This window comes from Hypanus sabinus, chromosome 22, assembly GCF_030144855.1.
Source record: "Hypanus sabinus isolate sHypSab1 chromosome 22, sHypSab1.hap1, whole genome shotgun sequence".
Classification (NCBI taxonomy): domain Eukaryota; kingdom Metazoa; phylum Chordata; class Chondrichthyes; order Myliobatiformes; family Dasyatidae; genus Hypanus; species Hypanus sabinus.
In genome coordinates this window covers 54945449-54967327 of record NC_082727.1, presented here as the reverse complement: position 1 = coordinate 54967327, position 21879 = coordinate 54945449, and the positions used below count along the sequence as shown (strand labels likewise).

At 36.1% G+C, this 21879-nt stretch overlaps 1 protein-coding gene across 6 annotated transcripts in view; it reads left to right on the top strand.

Annotated features, from left to right (window-relative positions):
* Positions 1–21879, top strand: part of plekha1b (pleckstrin homology domain containing, family A (phosphoinositide binding specific) member 1b) — an 85652-nt gene that overhangs the window by 38252 nt on the left and 25521 nt on the right. For all 6 annotated transcript variants that reach the window (XM_059947769.1, XM_059947771.1, XM_059947770.1 and 3 more), the window contains exons 5-7: positions 1736–1833; positions 7574–7708; positions 10869–11006. In XM_059947769.1, the coding sequence (XP_059803752.1) occupies positions 1736–1833; positions 7574–7708; positions 10869–11006 (371 nt within the window). The remainder of the gene's footprint in view (positions 1–1735; positions 1834–7573; positions 7709–10868; positions 11007–21879) is intronic.

The following is a 21879-nucleotide window of genomic DNA, read 5'->3' as shown; positions in this document are numbered from 1 at the left end:
GACCTGCAGAGGGTAGTATCTGGGCCATTTTTTTATGTTTCCGCAGTGTACCCATTTATTTATTAGTGCATTATCTGATTAATAATAGATGTGGGCCAAGGTTTGGAGATCAAAACTGAATGATGTATGTAACTGTGGGAGCATCTAGCTAACTACCAGTATTACAACTACCTTTGTAAATTGGGGGGGGGGGGGGGGGGGCATTTCATCAAGCACTCCTGCTTCGTCTGCCACAAGTGGAACTTCCCAGTGGCCAAGCATTTTAATTCTGATTCCCATTACTGTTCTGAAATGACAGTCCATGGGTTCGTCTTGTGCCAAGATGAGGACAACCTCCAGGTGGAGGTGCAACACTTAGTATTTTTCTGGGTTGCCTGCAACCTGATGGCATGACGATCAATATCACCTTCTGTTTAAAGGGAAAAAAACTCTTCTTTCTTTCTCTCTTCCCCACTATTACCTTCACCTCTTCCTACCTACCTATTACTTCCCACTGGGTCTCCCCCCCCCCCCCCCCCCCACCTTTCCTTTTCTCTTGTTGGCAACTCTCTTCCTCTATCAGGTTCCTTCTTCTCTAGCCCTTGATCTTTTTCACCGACCTGGCTTCACCTATCACCTTCCAGCTCGTCTCCTCCCCCAACCCCCACCTTTTTATTCTTGCATCTCCTCCCCTTTCTTTCCAATAAACATGGACTGTTTATTAATGTCATAGATACTGCCTGACCTGAGTTCCTCCATTATTTTCTGTGTTTTGCACGGTATTACAGATTTTTAAAAATTTTACTTTAGTCAAAACTTTCTCCCAGGAAAACGTTGCATGTTATTTGTTGTTACAGAATGACAAAGGAAGAATATTTCCAGTGCTGGTTCTGAGTTATTAACAGTTACTTTAAATGAACTTGCCAATCATACCAATTGCAGATAGGTTATGAAAAAATATTTTGACATTGGTGACTTGCTATACACTTCTTGATGGATTATTGTGTAAGATTGAAAGTACCCAACCGATAAGTAAACGTCTCTGCTAATGCATATGCCCACATAGTGAAATAGTTTTGTTCATTAAACTAGTTCATCTTATTTTTAATTTTTAAGCTCAGCATAGTGTTGAACCACAATGCAGTTGTATCTACTATAAGTGGATAACATCAAGTTTCCGATTCTTATTAACCCACAAAATCTTGAAATGTATTTTTGTTAAAGATAAAATTCAGTAAAGTAATTTAAAGGGTTTTGTAAAAACGTAGTTGCTGCAGCATAGTGATTGCCTCTGAATTACGTGTAAGGTATTTGTATTCAATGAGGATGTTCGGGGATTTTGGCAGTAATATTCTCTCCCCTCCACGTTGCATTTAATGGATAATGTCTTTGTTGATAACTGTGTATACCTGCATTGGAATATTACATACTTCATTTCATTGTGAGCTGCAAGGATAGCCTGTCTAATAAAGTTTCATAAAATTCTTTGTGCAATATACCCAGATTTCTCATTTGAGACAGGAGAATTTTGGTGATTGAGTAAATGGAAGTGGCCCAGATGGTAAACCTCCCCTTTGATTTCTATCAAAGACAATTTCATATTTATCAAAGTAAAAAATGTACTTTGCAACATTTATTTAAGCTCATTTTTGCAGTTAGATATTATGGCCCCAGTCCAAAAATGATCATATTTAAACCGTTATTGTTTGCACTACTTTATAAATGAGTAACGTTTTTACTTCCTGCATCTTAACAGTTATTAATGCAGGAATGAGAAAATACTTTCTGCAAGCCAATGATCAGCAAGATTTGGTTGAGTGGGTGAATATTCTGAACAAAGCCACCAAGATCACAGTAAGTAATGCTTACTTAAATATCTTTACAACACAACACTATATGAGTTAAATATAAATGACACTCGTGGACTATTGTTAAATTAGATATCTTGCTCTGTTTGGAATGTTATGATTCTATTATGTCTTATAGTTGATCCATTTACTCAGGCACATTTGCACTGGTGCTTCACATTTCCACAGTCCCAGGTTCAATACTGACTGTGAGTGCTGCATGTGTGGCGTTATCGTGTTTTCCTTTTGATCACACGGGTTTCTTCACTGTACTTCCATTTCCTGCCACTTGTCAAAAACTAGCTGGATGGTCGGTTAATTAGCTACTATAAATTGCCCCCAGCCTAGAATCGGTAGGGAATGGAGGATGCACAGGAGCTGTGGGCAGGTTGTGGTGAAGTAACTGAGAGGTATCCTAGAGGGGGAAACATTTAGTGAAAATGGATGCTTGGTCAGGATAAATGGGGTGGGTTCCCTATTTTATGACTGATTATGACAACTTTTGTGATTTGATGTTTCTTTTTCTCCAAGCCAATGTGCTAAACTAATTGCATCATAAATCTTGAAGTAAAGTTGCAGGAATGACAGAATGGGACAAACGTTGCTCTTCAAAGATACCAATAATTGTTTGATTAGCATATGTAAGTAAAGGCAGGATTGACATAAGAGATTAGATGGAGGAAACCAAAATAATGAACAGGAAGGTATATTTTCATTTGTTGGAATCAGCTACTGATCTGCTGTATTTTCTTGTATTCATCTGTAATTTTGGCTGAACACCACAGTTGCACTTAAGAATCTTAATACAAGATTACCTGCAATTTAAAAGAGAATGCTCTGAATTTTATTAAGAGAATCGCAAGTCTCTTTCAGGATCCTTGCAGAAAATAAAAATAATTTTGGGCTAGAGCAATCTGTCTTTAGATGTAAAAAAAATTAAGTAAAATAATATATGGAAATTGGTGGTGGCAAACTAAGTCTGTCGTCTTAATATAAAGTATGATGTAAGGACTGTCGAGAAATTCTATAATCTTTGAAGAACAGAAAGCACAGTCAATATGGAAGAACCTAACACTGTCAAGGATTAAAAGCACTTAAAATCATCGAATCATACAGTGTAGAAATGAACCATTTAACCTAGCATGTCTGTGCCAGCTACAATGCCTGTCTATGTAAATCCTATTTGCCTACTTAAGACTTATATCCCTCTATTCTTATCTAAATACCCTTCCAAATTCCTTTGAAGCATTTTAACTGTATTTGCTTCTGTCACCTCCTCCAACAGCTTTTTGCATCCTCTGTGTGGAAGAACTTGCACTTTAGCACTCATTTAAATGTTTCCCCTTCTTACTTTAAATCTGTACCCTCTTATTCTAGACTTCCCTTTCTTAAGGGATTTTTTTTCCCCTTTAGACTACTCTCTGGTTCTACTTTCCCTTTCAAGTGACAGAAGAGGGAAGATGTTGGATGTTCAGAGGGACTTGAATGTCATTGCACACAAACCACTGAAAGTTAACATGCAGGCTCTTCCAGGCTATGTTCTCTCCTCGCTGCTGCCATCGAGAAGGAGGCACAGGTTCCTTAGGTCCCACACCCAGTTTCAGGAACAGTTATTACTCTTCAACAATCAGCCTCCTGAATCAGCATGGATGACTTCACCTTTCTCAACACTGCTAAGCTGACGTTGTAAATCTTATTTATTATTGCTTTCTAATTTGCACAGTTTGTCACCTTTTACACATTTGTTTGTCACTCCTTGTATGTGTGTAGATGGAGATGATAACCAGTACATCCACTGTCTCTTTTGAATTCCTTCAAAATTTTAAGATTTATGTCTCTATTTCCTGTGTTATTAAAACTTTCCGGTCATCAGGCTTGCTGTTACTTTTAGCGACGTTAAATCTGTCCCTTTCATTTAATTTTTAAATTCTACTCTCATGTTAATTTTTCAGATGTAGATTTGTTTACTGACATAACTTGAAATATAATTTTCTAGTTTGACATAGCCAACCCATTCTTGCATCTTCATTGTATGCTTTATTCAGACTTAAATTTCTTTAGTTCCAGGCTGAACTAATTTTCTATGGAACACTTTCATCTGATTATTGTTCCCTAAATTAATCATTAGTTAATCATTTCTGGTTACACAATACCTGCACTAAAAGAGCTCTCAGTTTTCAAGATTAATAATATTGAGAAACAATCTCTTACAACATGAATATGTCCTCCATACTATTATTGCTAATTTGGTTTACCAAGTCAACAAATGACTTAAAATTCTCTCTTTTATTTGTATAACTTTGTTTTATGCACATGTAACTTCTTGCTTTCCACTTTGGATTGCAGTGCTGCCACACGTTCTGAGACCTGTAGACAACTTCCATTTGTATTTTCAGCTATACACAAACTGGTTCTCTTTTTGTTAATGTTGTTAGCGATGTTCCATTCCTTCCACTACATTTTATCTTGGTGCGATTATTGGGATTTTCCTTGGGTTGCAGATCCAGAAAGTGGGAACTATGTTCTAGAATTTCTGGCATTATCCCTCTTCCTTTCCATCTTCTGAAGAAGGGAATCAGCCTGAAATATCAACCGTCCATTCATTTCCATGAATGCTGCATGACCTGCTGAGTTCCTCCCAACATTTTGTGAGTGCACTTCGCATTTTCAGCATCTGCAGAATTTCTCGTACCCCAAAATTAGGATTTGGAATTGCCTAACATCAAGGCTGTGATTCTTTTATCTTGTCAGGGTGCTAATTTCTAAGACTGGTAGATTTTGGGGCACTAAGGGAATTGGGGGTTGTTGGAAGTGGGCAGGAACTGGCCTCCATACAGGTTCTGCCCTTATTGAATGGCTGGGACCCCTCATTTGTGTTTTTGATTCCTTTCTGGTCACTTAGATGTTAATTACATTACTAATCAGAGATTTAAGTTGAGCAAATAAGGATTTGGAAACACACCTTGAATAGTTTTGTGATGCAGACTTTGGCTTAGTCTCTTAGAAAGCTTGCATCTTTGTCAATTTGCCAATGTTGTGCATGTTCAAACATTATTCCTTTATTACATTAAGTTCTTCTCTGAGCTCTTTGGTTAAATGTTATTTCCCCCTCCCCCACCCTCCCACACTATTGATCATGCTTCATTTGATGGCCATTTTCCCTGTAACCATGAATATTTCAACTTCAGCTACTATTGTTTTGCTTTCATAATGAAAAATTGTAGAATGAATAACAATTGCTATATTTAAGCAGCACTTAAGCATACTTAAATAGGCAAGACATAGAAGGATATAGTCCTAATACAGACAAAAAGGTTGTTATGTCTTCCTGATTTGGCTTGTTATTTTTTAATTACTAGATCTCACAGCTTACTTGTAAGTTCATAGCTGTTGTTGATTTTTTACTATCATGTTGTTAATCAATTAGCTTTCATCATCAAGTCACCCATTTTATATTGTTTGTGCATTTCATTTAGTTGCTATAGGTTACAAGTGTTCTGTTGGAAATCAAAGGAATTTTACTCAATATTTGAATCTACCTTTTTGTGAGAATGCAGAGAAGTACTGTCTTTTTACTGAGCTCCTTGCATACTGTAATGTGTTGTTGAACAATAAAACCACCTTCAAACTACAAATACAGTGGGACTGGAGTTTATCTATCTGCCTAGCTTAAAAAAAAACTGGGCAACTCTTGAGTGAGGGCGGAATAAAGGTCATCATGTTGCTGAAGAGGCTGGTTCTGTGCTGTATAACTCTGACTCTGTTTCGCTATTTACTTAGAAAAATAGTTTAGTATTGTCATAGAAATTGATTTGAACTTCAAGCTTTAAGATAATGTTGAAGTTTAACCTGTTTGCCTTATTAATTTTAGAAAGGTGGCTTTTCTGCTAATTTTTGTGGGGGGAGGTGAAACTAATTTTGCTTGAACTCTGGAAACTTTTGGGCTTGCCTTTTGAATTCTGTTGGACAGCTATCTCCACTAAACTTGTCTGCGAATTTGCACCAACTGTACAAGAGTCTGACCCAGGAACTGAATGACTGACCAGGATTTCTTTTTCTGTGAAATTCCTCTAATTGAGTTCAGGGATTGCAGCTTAATGTAATGGTTTTTATCACAATCTTTAATATTGTTTGTTAAATTGCTGCATATCTTGTTCGTTCTGTCATTTTCCTTGAGTCCGAAAGAATTTAATTGAATTGCATTCCCTCATTCATCTTCTGGAGTATCATGTCTATATTGGTACAATTCCATTGATTGCAAGCAAGTTATTTTGTTCTGTCCTCATACCATGTTTTTCAAAGTACATCAGGTGACTGCTGTCAGAAGAACTGCACTTTAATCTCAAAGTTGGATGAGTATTATCTTTTTTTAAACTGGTCTTTAAATTGGCCTCCATTCGCATCTCATTTCCTGTTTGTTCAAAATTAACAAAAGACTTCTTTATACTGCATGGCTACCAATGTTGCAACATCCATCATCCGCTTGATTTGCCAGGGAAGGAAACCCGATTTTAGAAGCTTCTAACTAAGGATTACAACTGATGCCTAATATTGGCAATCCCAGTTTTTTTTCTATATATTATTGAAGTTCAGTGAGCCATCCCTTGAAAATGTTCAATGGTGAAGGTACTGTGTCTATTATTAAGTATTTCAAAGTTTTGAATCAGTGATCAAGAAGCTCCGTTCTTACTCCAACTCACTGTCAGAGTCTACTGTGAGAATTATAGGCTGGCACGTTCCCAGTCATCTGCTACCTTTGACCACCTTGGCAGTAGAGGATGTGGGCTTTGCATGGGATGTCGATGTGGGCAACGTGGACTGAACATTTGGATAAAATTGAGAAGCAAGTATTTAATTTTGGGGGAAAATAACTAAAACAGGGAAAAAAATCCCCGAAGTTACTCTGCAGAAGTCATTATGTGGGGGGAAAATGGAAGTTAGGCAACTTGAGGTCTTCTCTGAGGAAAGTCAGATCCTTAGTTTTTTTTAAGTTACCATTTTCCCCCATAGATGACCACTGTTCAGGAATCTGCCCATGTTCCAGGAATGACTAGCATAAGTAGTGGTGCTCCATTGATTTGAATGTAATTCCCGATAGGGATTGAAGAATTGTGTTTTGTGCCTGTTTATTTACTTGTTATATTTTCGACTAATTTTTAGTTCAATAAATATTTTTTCTGATATAAAAATATATTAAACAATTTTTGAATGTCCATAATGATAGACATTCTGTAAAGTGTCAATAAGCTATCAGTATGGGAAGGGTTCAGTAATACCTTGAGGTCTTTTACACCTTCTGGATTGCTCCTGTTGAACAATTGTGGCAGCATAGGCTCAGGGCCCAAACTGTTCTGCTGTTTCTTAATCTGCTTGGTTATTTTGTTCTGTATTTTTTATGCAATTGTGAAAAAAATTGAATTTCAGTGCCACATAAGGATTTGAATTTTTCTTTGAATCTGGCAGTTATAAAATTGCTAAGAATTGCATTGTCATCTAAAATTACACAGGAAAATGTTGTGAAATTGAAATGAACTGCATACTTTTTAAGGTTCACTGTTTACCAATGCCTCCTTTATGTTATATACAACAGTCTAACATTTACTGTTATTGTTCTATGAATGTTTAATCAAAAACATTTATAATAACATGATTAACCTTAGATAATCCTTTCTAAAGCACCTTCTAAATATGGGTAGAATTATGCACACATTTTTAATTGCATTGCTATTTGTATTTTTTTAACGTAGGTGCCAAAACCATCAGATGTTCAGTTGAACACGGATAACCAGAATTGTCTCGTGGAGGGGCCATGTGGACGGAAGCCTGGACCATACAAAACCGAAATTATTGGTGGTGTTCCTATTATTACACAGACTAGCCAGGTGAAATGCAGAGTTAATGTCTCGCAAATACTAGCAAAATTTGTTTATATTTTAATCCTCACCTAATCACAGGACTATTTACAATGACCTATTAACCTGTATTACTTTGGACATTGGTAGGAAACTGGAGCACCCAGCAGCCCAAGTGGTCATGGGGAGAATGTATATGCTCCTTACCGATTGCGTCAGAATTGAACTTAAAGCTCTGACGCTCTGAGCTGTTTGTTTTTCTTTTGTGTGTTGCACCAGACAGTCAGCCATTCTTGTCTGGTGCGTGGTGTCAAGATTGATCTCCTTTCGGATTAACTGGATCATGATAAGAACATCCCTGACTCGACCCTTGTTTTTTTTTTTTACGAGGTCGAGTGGCTAGCTCGATGCTCAACCCAGCACGGATGTTTAGCGTGCTCGGGGGTGGCCCGTCTTGGATTCGAACTCAGGAGCCTTCACTTTGAAGTCTGGCGCTGATACCATTGCACCACCAGCCGGCCGCTCTGAGCTGTAATAGCATTACATTGTTCTGCTACTGTAGCGCCCCAGTTTAATGCTGTTAAAGGAATGTATGTTGGTGAAATAAAGTTCAGTCTTTTAGCTGACAACAATGCTTTCATGAAGTGGATGGAAATCAATAGATTTTTAAAATAGTTAAACATTGTTGTGCAAATGAAACTTTCAGTAGTTTTAATCCAGCTTGACTGGTTGTAAGTTACATCACAGCACAAACTGCATCTACGGAAAAAAAAAGTACAGTCGATGTTTGGAGCCGAAACATTGACTGTTCTTTTTTTCTCCCATAGATGCTGCCTGGCTTGCTGAGTTCCTCCAGCATTTTGTGTGTGTTGCACCATGTTCTTTAGTTAGGAATGCATTTGTCTTAAATTAGCTAATCTCCCACCAGGCTTTTGATAAATTAATTCTTCTGAAAGTAGTTGGCATCCTAAAAATAAGTAAACTGTTCTCAATGTGGCTACTACTAGGAACACCACACTTATTGATCATTCCATGTTGTTTTGAGTTTTGCAATCCACTTTGTTAGGTAATTTTCCAATTCATTCTTGATCATAGACCCATTTTGAGTTGTGAAGACCTAATTAGAGGGGAAAAATGCTGTAAAATAGGCTCATGAAGTGAACATCATTGAGTGCAAATTGGAGAGCTTTTTTGTTTTTACAATCGCATTCATGTAGTTCAACATTGCAGGTTTCAACATTGTTATTTCAGATGTTGTGGTCTAAAAGATAGCTGAAAATAGATCACTGGATTGGTTGAGTGACACATTTCCTCTGATTAGCTCTTGGATGAGCTAAACTTAGCAGATAGGGTTATTTTGTTCAATCATAAGGATGCAGGAGCAAAAACAGACAATTTAATCTCTTAGTCAAGACCAATTTGCCATTATAGTTCATGAACACTGCTTTTACTCCATGTACTTCATAATATCCTGTAACAAAATTGAAGCTCAAATTTAAAAATGACAATTGTCAGTCATACAATAGTGTTTCAACAGAGTTTCTTAATTTCACTTATGAAAAGGCTGGTTCTAATTAAATCTTGCTTTTTTGCCCTGGATTTCCTTACCAGTAGAAATAGTTACCATTTATCCTGTCAATCTCCCATTTATCTTTAAATATTTTATTAAATCAGTGCTTAATTCTAAATTCTGTGATCATGTTTCTTCTTTCGTGCTTTTGCAGTCCTTGGAGATCAGGTATCATCCTGGTAAATATATAGTTTGCTTTCAAGAATGGTTTGTTCTTCTTCCTGATGTGCAATGACTGCTCCAATTGAACATAAAATTGTGAAGTGTTATTTTGCCAGCTATCAAATAGAGAGTTGAGAGAAGTTTTTCTTAACTATTTCTGTTAATAAATGAATCAGATCTTAAGATGAAGACCAAAAATTAATAATTCAGGAGAAATGGATTTAATTTCTTTATTCTCTTCCCAATAGATTAAAAGCTTCACAAAAGTTGTTGCCAATAATTTGGGGCTTCCAAGGCACCCTGAGATTGTGTAATATGTATATTGGATGTGGTCTTGTTTTTCGCTCTCAAAATGAAACTCACTACTAAAGGAGATAGAAATCAGCTTCACCTGTTATGTTGGAAGTTGCAAGCAACCAGTAACATAATAAACTTACCTGTGTTTGGAGAGCCAGCCGACAGTTTGATTTGGTGAAGTGCCTGGCCTCTCGTCAATCTAACAAAACATTTGTGACTAAGCATTGGAAAACCATTTATGGGTCACCAGATAATGAGTTAAATGCTCTTAAAATTGGATGTATGACACGTGATTGTGGTTCACAAGCTTTCTGGGACTGTGCCAATTTGCTTGATCAAAATTACTAGTTGATGTTGTAGGATTTTAAGTACAAAATGTTTGCATAATGAAAATCATTCATGTTTGCCACGGTAGCATATGTAAATTTCTCTGGATGTTGAAATAGCAAATGAAGCTGGATTTGAAATTTCCATTTAGAATACTGCAATTAGGCCAACTATAGTTTCAGATTTAGTTTTCCTTTAATTTATCTCATTTGTGGAGATTATTATTGAATCAAAGGCATTTATTTTGCTTTATTATAATCAAAATTGTTTCCGCTCATAGTTAAGAGGCTAACCAATGAAACTAAAAATATAAATTTTTTGAAATGCTTCCAGCCTTGTATTAGCATCATAGTAAGTCTAGATGTGTTACTTTTTCCAATGTGTAATCTGGAAGGATAATTTTGAATATTAACCGATTTAAATATTGACAGTAAAACTTCAATTATCTGCTATGCAATTGTTCAGTAATCCCAATATTTGACAATGGCTTTAAGGGGATAAAAAAACAAACAAATAAATACAAAATTGCTGGACCCTAAATCTCTCATGCCATTTAAAACTTGCTGAGGTCACTGGAAAATTTATTATGCTCTTTTAAGCAAGTGTTTTAAAAGCGTGGAGTAATAAGTGAAAAAACATCCAGCTGTTTAGAGAATCTGCCACCACAGAAGTTCTCTGTGCTGGATTATATCAGTGCTTTACTATATTATTCTATGAACGCTTTGAATTTATTGTGCATTCTAGTTAATTTAACAAGTTATTTTAATATTTAGTTCTCTCACACACTTCAGTTCCAATATTTTTGGCTTTGATAGTTTAATATTTATTTAACAGGATGGAATGGAATTTCTCGAAGGAATTGACAAAAGTAATTTGAAGCGTTCCCAAAGTCAGCTAACGTATTTTATTGGTAAACCTACACCTGATCAAGCAGTCATTAAAAGTGGTTACTGCGTTAAACAAGGAGCAGTGGTGAGTAACCAAAGCCTCTGAAAATATCTTTGCTTCAAAATGTATTTACACTTGCATACACTTTTATAGTTGTTGACTATTTACCTTTCACTAATGTTCAGAACTTTTAAAGAGGGTAAAAATTTTAGTTCGTTGAGCAGATATAAGGGGCTAATTGGTCAATTTTTTTCTCCTTTTTCTTGTAACATGTCTAATTGAGATTCTGATTTGCTCTTCGTACTTATTTTTATCCAATCAGCTTGTCCTGTATCCATCAAGCATTGTGTTGGTCTCTTGCAGCAGAAGACCAAGATTTTAATAGTCATGTCTTAGATTTAAGTTTGACTGCATTCTCTTGTTGCTTAGTTTGTTCCTTAAGAATTTAATTGCCCAAAACTGTTTGCTTTTCAACAATGGACATTACTCTTCAAAATTGGTCATAATAAGAACAAATGAAGAAAGCTTGTAATAGATCTTTAATACCATACCAAAGCTTTCTTCCATGCCATCTGATAGAGCATGAAGGTTCTATTCCAATACAGTTCTTCACTTTCACTTAGATTTTATTTTGATCATTTGGAACTTCTTTTGGAAGTGCATTTCTTTCTGACTGTGCATATTTGGTGATGCAATTAAATGTGGTGCAAGTAGCAAGTTGTGCACAAGTTGTACTTGGGCAAAAATGCATTAAAAGAAGAGGTGTTTAGGTTGGCCAAGAATAAGATTAAAATATATATTTCAAAATGGATTTGGGTGAAGAATTAATAGCTGACGGCAAACTTGATACTTGTGCATCTGACCTGTCTTTTGTTCAACAAGAGACTGGAGTAGAAGAAGCAAAGACTAACGGTTGCAAAGGATTTAATGGTGCTTTGAAGAATGACAAGTCCATGAAGAAACTTAAGTACAAATCAGGAACTTTACACCTGACTCATTATTGGATCAGAAGAAAAAGTGGGTTTACTTACCAGAGCATTAGTGAAGGACGAATGGAGGAGTTTCAAGCTATGGCTGCAGAATTTAAGATGAATTAAATTGTGCAAAGTATGAAGAATAAAAAAATGTTCAGAACAGCATTGAAATAGTCAACAACTTAATGAGCATGAAGAACATCTGAAATGTGGATAAAAGCTGGTTCTAAATTAGCATGCTGAGAAACTAATCAGGAAGTAGGCTATTTTCCATTAACTATTATGTAATGGATCTCTGGTAGCTGGGGTGCAACAGTGATAGAACAGCAAGCAGTAGTATTCGATTGAATCAAAGAAAGGTTTGCAATTTTACCAGAAAGAATTGTACGCTTGAGGACTGCTGAAATTTGACATGTCATCAATTCATATGTAGCAGCGGACTGGGCAAATGGGTAGTTCTATTATGAAATTTAAAATAAAATGTCAAAATTAAGAGCTGTAGCACAGGATAGTGGAGCGAGGAATGGAATTCAAAACATTACTGGAAAGAGCAAAAAATATAAGTAAAATTGTGCAGAAAATGATTTGAGTTATTAAAAATCGAAGTCTATGGATTGAGTGCTGGTAAATGGAATTGGTTTAAAAAAGAATGTGTAGTTGATGGGTGGCGTGGATATTGTTGCTAAGGGTGCCTGTTTCTGTGAGCTGTGAATTTACATTTAAGCATGTTTTTTTTTAGAATGCTTTGCAGAAATTTATCCTAACTTGAAAAAGATGAGAAAGACAAACCATCTGTGGTTAACAAAAATATATTTTTTTAAATTAAATAAGCATACAAAGTGTCATAAGCTAGTGGTGGTCAAAAGCTGGGAATTTTCAGCAGAGAGATTGATTTTGAGAGGAATCTGTCAAGTAATATCAAAACAAAACAATCTATAGCTAGGGTAGGTGTGCGATCCTGTGAGGGTCGGACTGGGAAGTAATAGCAGGCGATGAGCAGCTAGCAGATTATTTAAACCAGTACTCTGTACTGTTGTTTTTCAGTCTTCACAGTGCAGGACTCTGCAAATATCCCACAGATAACAGATGAATTGGTTTCAAATGGTGTAGAAAAACTTGTAACCGTACCACAAGGAGGGAAAGACTAATGCAGTGGATTCTGGTTAATCACAGCAGCCGCTTATTTGGGACAAAACTTAAAGGAAAAAAACTAAATTAAGAAAGTGGCTGGGATCCTCTTTGTTTATTTGGGACATGATGCAGCTGAACAGGAACAGAAGACTGCTGCAGGGCAGTTTCTAACTGGCATCAGTGACGTGTACTTGCACGACCATTAGATGCTACACCGTGCTCAGAGCAAAGAGTTTTTAAATAGTATCAGTTACATAGAAACATAGAAAATTGGTGCAGGAGTAGGCCATTCGGCCCTTCGAGCCTGCACCGCCATTCAGTATGATCATGGCTGATCATCCAACTCAGAACCCTGTATCTGCTTTCTCTCCATACCCCCTGATCCCTTTAGCCACAAGGGACATATCTAACTTCCTCTTAAATATAGCCAATGAACCGGCCTCAACTGTTTCCTGTGGCAGAGAATTCCACTGATTCACCACTCTCTGTGTGAAGAAGTTTTTCCTCATCTCGGTCCTAAAAAGCTTCCCCCTTTATCCTTAAACTGTGACCCCTCGTTCTGGACTTCCCCAACATCGGAAACAATCTTCCTGCATCTAGCCTGTCCAATCCCTTTAGAATTTTATATGTTTCAATAAGATCCCCCCTCAGTCTTCTAAATTCCAGTGTGTATAAGCCAAGTCGATCCAGTCTTTCTTCATATGAAAGTCCTGCCATCCCAGGAATCAATCTGGTGAACTTTCTTTGTACTCCCTCTATGGCAAGAATGTCTTTCCTCAGATTAGGGGACCAAAACTGCACACAATATTCAAGGTGCAGTCTCACCAAGGCCTTGTACAACTGCAGTAGAACCTCTCTGCTCCTGTACTCAAATCCTTTTGCTATGAATGCCATTACGTGTGTTTGTGTTCAAAAAGAAGTGATTTTTGTCATTAATAGTTGGTGAGTAATAAATAGGAAGGCAATTTGGAACTGTTCTTCTCACTGCATTCCAAGCATTCAGACTTGGAGATGTTAGAAATGACTGGGAGTGAAAATAAAACTATTTCACTATTTCAAGTTAGGAATTAAGGTCAGAATTTGAAGGTATCAGCTTGAGTGCTACAATGAAAATGAAGGTTTGGAGGATGCATTCAGTGAAGGCAGTCCATCATCTACACTAGATACACCTATCCTCATATGTGGGGGATACATTCATAGAACATAGAATAGTACAGCACATTACAGGCCCTTCAGCCCACAATGTTGTCACGACCCTCAAACCCTGCCTCCCATGTAACCCCCCCCCCCACCTTAAATTCCTCCATATACTTGTCTAGTAGTTTCTTAAATTTCACTAGTGTATCTGCCTCCACCACTGACTCAGGCAGTGCATTCCACGCACCAACCACTCTCTGAGTGAAAGACCTTCCTCTAATATTCCCCTTGAACTTCCCTCCCCTTCCCTTAAAGCCATGTCCTCTTGTATTGAGCAGTGGTGCCCTGGAGAAGAGGCGCTGGCTGTCCACTCTGTCTATTCCTCTTAGTCCTTGCAGTCGACGCGTGAAATCACATAATGTGAATAATTGTTTAAATGGAGTAATTAGGGATGCTTTCCAAAGGGCTTCCTAAATAAGTTTTATCTATAATTTATTCACATTTTCATTCTAATATGACACAAAAGCAGTACCACAAGGCAACATTCGTATTATATTTCATCAATTTAAGTTAATATTCAATGTAATAAATCATAGAAAGTTAACATATTAGGGTGTACAGTACTCACCAACAGTGAGTGGCAGGTGTGTTTGCTCCAGAAGATGAGTGGTTGTTGAGGTGTCAGGCAGCTTTACGTGGATTTATGTGGTTATCAGGATCATATCAAGCTCAGCAAGGGGTGAAGGAAGACTCTCAGAACTCTTAGAACTGCCGGCAGCAGGAGATGACACCAGTTTGAAGAAAGTGGTGAGGGTTGTTTGCTTGGCAGCTTTTTGTTTTTCAGCATAAATTTGCTTGTAGTGAAGAAGGGTTGACAGCAAGGAACGACTGAATTGCTGACTCCGTTCTAAACTTGCGTCTGTGTCCATCGCCATTTGTGCCAAGTGTTCCGACTTCCACCATTCCCTCACTGTTAGTAAACTCCTAGGATTTTCAAAATCATCTGTTGCTTGCAGCATCTGAGAGAGAGTTTGACGTAAAAAAAAGCCTTGAATGTGGATCACACCTTGGTCGAGTGGTTGAATAGGCGATGTTGTGTTAGGCAGCAGGAAATGCACTGATGCACTGTTATGTTAGGATGAATGCTGTCCAAATGTTTAGGGTGGGCTGGCACATTGTCAAGCAACAAAAGAACTTTAAAGGCAAGATTTTGTTCCCGGCAGTAGTGTCCCAAAGCTGTGTTACTTTCACCTGATGCCGCGCTGTTTATAATATCCAGCTTTTTTTTCAAGTGTTAAAGCAGTTGTTTGCCGCTCGGCTGATGACCCAGGATATGACATCAGATGCTTAGGAGCCATAGTTAAGTATTTCAAGCACAAAGTCACTGCACTGTAGGTAAAGCCAGCAAAAGTTTAAGAGCGCAAGATCGCACATCCACACCTTGCCAAAACCAATGCGAGACTGGCGGGGGTGAGATTGTGAGGTGCACACACCTGACTTGTATTGGCGGGAAAGCAGTGCTCCTTGCATAACTGTGAGTTTTGGACGCATATAAGGAGATGTTGGTAGAAATAGGTTCCTCGCATAACTGTGAATCTGCATTGTCTGAAGATGCATATAACGAGGATAGGGTGTATCTACACTGATCTTTGTTCATTTACAGTGATGGATTCCTCCAACAACTATTAGGAACTAATAATGTTGTATTATTGATAAGTATTACAATCTGTTCTATATTGTATTGAAATACTTAATTTGTGTTTGTTTATACCTTTTTAACTATTCCCACGGAATTTTGGCTAATTGGGGTATTATTTAACTGGGCCAAGATGTACTAGTCCTGCTGTGTCCCAATTAACAAGAATCCAATCTTCTACATAAAGACAAGTCTTTAAAGGAAGTGGTTGCAGGGATGTTGGTCATTGATTGAAGTTCTAGGAGAGTACAGCAGTTTTGGAAAAGTATAAACATGGCTCCCTTGTTCAAGAAGAGAGGACAACAAGAGGTGGAAACTACAGACCAGATACCTTAACATCTGTTGTTGGCAAAATGCTGGTATATAGCCTGTCATTTATACAACCTTGATGCTATGCAATTTTAATAATTGTATTGTATTATTGTATCTATTGTGAACTCCAATTTCTTTGTAAAAAAGGCCAACCCAAGTCAACAAAGTTTTATAAATGGAAAATTATGTTGGCAATTTTTTCTGTAGTTCTTGGAGGATCTAGCAAACAGTATTAATGGAAAGAAACATGTAGCATATTTCAGTTTCCAGAAGGCATCTGATAAGCTACTAAATTAAAAAGCTGGCATACTAGTCTTCACGGTATTAGAAGTGCATTGACATGGATTAATGGCAAGTTGTCACCTAGAATACTGAGTTGGATTAAATGGGTCTGTTTTCAGGTTGGAGCAGTCTACCTAGTGGACTACTCTGAGGATCGGTTCTTCACTTTGAGTTAGTTATTACATATATTAATGACTTGCAGAAGGAGTAATGTGTAATGCAGTGATCCACAATGGGGGCAATACTGCCTGCCCCCTCCCAAGGTGGGAGTTATGTGTCCTAAGGGGGCATTAGGGTAAATAGGTTATCGGGGAGCATTCAAGATTCTTTTGGGGGGGGTGCAAGCGGCACCCTAACTTGAGGCAAGAGACCTGACGAACCGTGTCAATTCATTGCCATCGTCAATGTCCGATAGACATTCTCAGTTTGTGTTAGTTTTTATTTTGATTTAGCCCTGTTAATGATGGATAAGTCCGTAGGGTGCGATCTGATTTGAAGGCCGTGAAGCCTTGAATTTTATTCCTGCTAAGAAAAAAAACTACAGTAAGTATGTCTATACAATGCTATTACGTTCCTAGAGTATGGATTTATTCCATTCCCGTCAGATTAGCGATACCCCATGTCTTATTTGTAATACGATACTGTCTAATGAAGCCATGAAACCATCAAGATTGCAGGAACACTTCCGTAAAAGACACACTGGAAAGGCTGCTTATGGTATTACTCAGTTCCAGAAGATGAAAGATACATTTGAAAAGGGTTGCACACTTGAGTCATTTGCCAAGAAAGCTAAAAATGATCTTGATAGTGGTCTCATTGCTTCTAATAACATTTCCAAAATGATAGCAAAGTGCGGAAAATTCATACAGTTAGTGAAAGATTAATAATACCTGCTGTATCGGAAGTGCTTGCCGCTGTTCTCAAAATGTATACCAGTTATTTTTAAATTAGTTCCTCTGAGTAATAACTGTAGCTCATCGTATTGACAAAATGGGTGAAGACATTGAGTATCAACTATGCACTGGGCTGTGAAAAACGGGGGGGTGGAGTTTCAAGATGGCGGCGTAAGCATCTGCCTTTTAGGCGCTCTTTATTTTTTTAACTATAATCATCCTTTAATTAGACCTTTTCGAACTTAATCATATGAGTTGCTACCTTTGATTGACCCTTTTTTCCTAAAATAATAGTTGATCTAATCTTGTCAAACCTAAAATGGCTACAAGTAAGAAATCGGCTAAGGATCCTGTATCCATCGATGCAATTGTTGGTCTTTTGGACACTAAACTGGATGTTAAATTTGCGGCTATGGAAAGTAAATTGGACAATAAACTGGATGCTAAATTTGCGGCTCTGGAAGGCAGACTAGAAGGTAAATTGGACAGTAAACTGTTAAGTTTGGAAAGGAGGATTACTTCGAAAATATCCGATCTTGAAGGAGTTGTTAAATCGCTTGAAACTAAGTTTCAGTCGCAGGCGTTAGAGGTTCAACAGCATGGAAATAAGATCACGACTCTTGAACAATCAATTTGTGAAAAAGCACGTACAATTGAAGTGTTAGAGAAGAAGATAGAGTCGACTGCTAAAACTTTAGATCAGTACAAGTTTAAAATTACTGATCTTGAAAATCGTTCTCGCAGACAGAATTTGCGCATCATCGGAATTCCCGAAAAAGTTGAGTCCGGTGATTTAACTGAATTTTTCTCTAAATTACTGTGGGAAATTTTCGGTGGTGAAGGTTTGAAAAATGAACCTGTTATTGACCGCGCTCATAGAGTTGCGAGGCTTTCGTCTGTGTCTGATAAACCACGAGCGGTGATTGTTCGCCTTCATTATCCTCGTGAGAAAGAGCTTCTAATTCGATTAGCTCGTAAAAAAGGTATGATCTCCTACAGAAATTATTCATTTCGAATAGTTGAAGACTATTCGTATGAAGTAATGAAAGCCAGGATCGCTTTTAAACCAGTGATGGCAGAGATTCATTCGATTGGATTTAAACAAGCTTTAATGTATCCAGCGAAACTTAGAATGGTGCTGCCCGACAACAGTCTACACTTTTTTATCACTCCTGAAGAAGCGAAGAAATTTGTTGAAGAATATCGATCCTCTAGTGCAACTTGAACTATGAGTTACATTGAAGATTTTTTTTTGGAGAGAGGATGTTATTTCATCTTAAGTTTTAACCCTGGAAGTTGGGTTATAACTTCTTATTTTGAACTATGGGTCTGGGTCTTTTTTTTTTTACTACTATTATTATTGCTTATAGATGCTTTAATTTTTATAATATCCTTTTTTTATATACATTTGTATTTTGTAATAATGAATTATTTTTTTTTCAAAATGTCGTTTCTTCTTCCCATAAGTCTTGGCTTGTGAAACGTCATCTTTGTATCTGAATATGGAATTTCTTTTTTAAAGGTGTATCACATTTTTAAACTTTAATGTGCATTTTTTTTTTATTAATGATCTTTCTGGTTTTACTATTTTAGTTTTTTTTTGATTTGTCTGATATGGGTGTGTATGTGTATGTGTATATATATATATATATATATATGTAGGTATATATATATATATATATATTTTTTTTTTTGCAACTCTATATTTTAATTGGGGTGTTATATAGTTTTTTCTTAAAAAATTTTCTTATGGAGCTGCCATCTTGAAATGGGGGTAATATTAGTATTAGTTTATGCGCCTGCCGCTTGGCTTTCTTTCAAAGGGTGGGGGGAGGGGGGAGGGATCTTTTTTCATGCTTTTGCTTTTTATTTTTTTGCTTTTAGTTTATGGGCTGACTTTAAATTGTTAATATTGTTGAGGTGTCAGGATCTCCGGTTGCTCCTGAATCAATTTTCCTTCTTCCTAAATTGTGGGTTATGTGTCTTTTTAACCTTTTATGATACACACAATTAATATTGGTATGATGGATAAATCTATTAACTTTATCTCGTGGAATACTAATGGTTTAAATCATCCGATTAAACGTAAAAAAATATTTAAAGTATTCCATAGATTGAACGCTAATATTATTTTTGCACAGGAGACCCACATTAGGAGGGAGGATAATCAACGTTTTTTTAGGTTCTGGAAAGGTCAACAATTTCACTCAAATTGTACCGCTAAAATTAGGGGTGTGTCTATTTTTATAGACGCCTCAATTTCGTTTACACATTATGAAATTATTTCTGATCCACAGGGTAGATTTTTGTTGATAACTGGTTCACTTTTTAATCGGAAAGTTGTTTTAGTTAATATTTATGCTCCAAACTTTGATTGTCCTGAATTTTTTAAACGTTTATTTACTTCTCTTCCTAATTTGAATGAATATATGTTGATTATGGGTGGAGACTTTAATTGTTGTTTGAATCCTTCGATGGATAGATCTAAACCTATTCGAACTCTTCCGAATAGATCAGCTTTACTTATTAATTCTTTTATGGTTGATTCTGGAATTACTGAAATATGGCGGTTTTTGAATCCTAAAGATAAAGAATTTTCATTTTTTTCACATGTATATCATAGTTATTCTAGAATTGATTACTTTCTTATTGATCATCGTTTATTAACAGATGTTATTGATTGTAAATACGATTCTATTGCTATTTCGGATCATGCGCCTTTGAAGTTATCTATCAAGATTTCGGATTCTTCTATCAATACTAGATCTTGGAGACTTAATGCTACTTTACTTCAAGATCCAGAATTTATTACCTTCATAAAACAACAAATTGACTTATTTTTTTCAACAAACTATAATGAAGAGATTGATAAAGGAATACTTTGGGACTCTTTCAAGGCTTTTATTCGTGGACAAATTATTTCATATTCCGCTGGTAAAAGAAAACAAAGATATTCAGATATAGCTTTATTGGTGGATAAAATTAAAGAAATTGATAAGATTTATTCCGTTACTCCTACCAAAGAACTTTATAAGAAGAGAGTTGAGCTTCAAATGGAACATAGTTTATTATTATCTTCCTCAATTGAGAATCAATTAATTAAGACTAGGGCTCAATTTTATATTCATAGTGATCGAACTGGTAAATTGTTAGCTAATCAATTAAAAGCTATTTCGATTAAGCGACAAATTATTAAAATTCGTAAACAAGACGGTAATTTAACTACTGATTATAAAGAAATCAATAACACTTTTCAAGATTTTTATAAATCTTTATATCAATCAGAATTTGACGGTGACCGGTTTACGATGGATAATTTTTTTAATAATTTGAATATTTCTAAACTGATAGATGAAGATTGTAGCTTGCTTGATGCTCCTATTTCTATGGATGAAATAAGAGAGGCTATCTCATCAATGAATTCAGGGAAAGCTCCTGGTCCTGATGGTTTTATTGTAGAATTTTTTAAAACTTTTTCTTTATTGCTTTCTCCTTGGCTATGTGAAATCTTTAATGATGCGTTTGTTAAGAAGAGATTACCTCAATCGTTTTATGAAGCTACTATCTCTTTAATTCTTAAAAAAGATAAAGATCCTACCTTATGTGCATCTTATCGCCCTATATCATTATTAAATGTAGACTCTAAGATTCTTACAAAAATTTTAGCCATTAGATTAGAAAAGGTATTACCACAGATTATTTCAGAAGATCAAACTGGTTTTATTAGGAATCGATATTCCTTTTTTAATATTAGAAAATTGATTAACATAATTTATACTTCATCACCTACAACCCCAGAATGTGTTATCTCATTAGATGCTGAAAAAGCCTTTGATAGAGTTGAATGGACATATTTATTTAATGCATTGAGAAACTTTAATTTTAGTCCTAATTTTATATCATGGATTAAATTAATATATTATAAACCTGTTGCTTCTGTTCTTACAAATAATTATAGATCCTCTTTTTTTCAATTATCTCGTGGTACGAGACAAGGTTGTCCTTTAAGTCCTTTATTATTTAATATTGCATTAGAACCTTTAGCTATTGCTATTCGTGAGTCTCCTAATATTTTTGGTATTACCCGTAATGAGAAGTTATACAAATTATCGCTTTATGCTGATGATTTGTTGTTATATATTTCTAATCCTAGTAGGTCTATTCCTGCTATTTTATCCTTGTTGGCTCAATTTGGTAGTTTTTCTGGTTATAAGTTAAACTTAGATAAGAGTGAGTTATTCCCTTTAAACGCGCAAACTTTATTGAGTGATAGGATGCCATTTAAAGTTGTTACTGATAACTTTATTTATTTAGGTATAAAAATCACCAAGAAATATAAAGATTTATTTGGACTGAATTTTTTACCTATGCTTCATCAAATTCAGCAACTTACTACTAGATGGTCTCCCTTATTTTTATCATTAGTTGGTCGGATTAATGCTATTAAAATGATGATTTTACCGAAATTTTTATATTTATTCCAAGCTTTACCAATTTTTATTCCTAAATCTTTTTTTGATAATATTGATTCA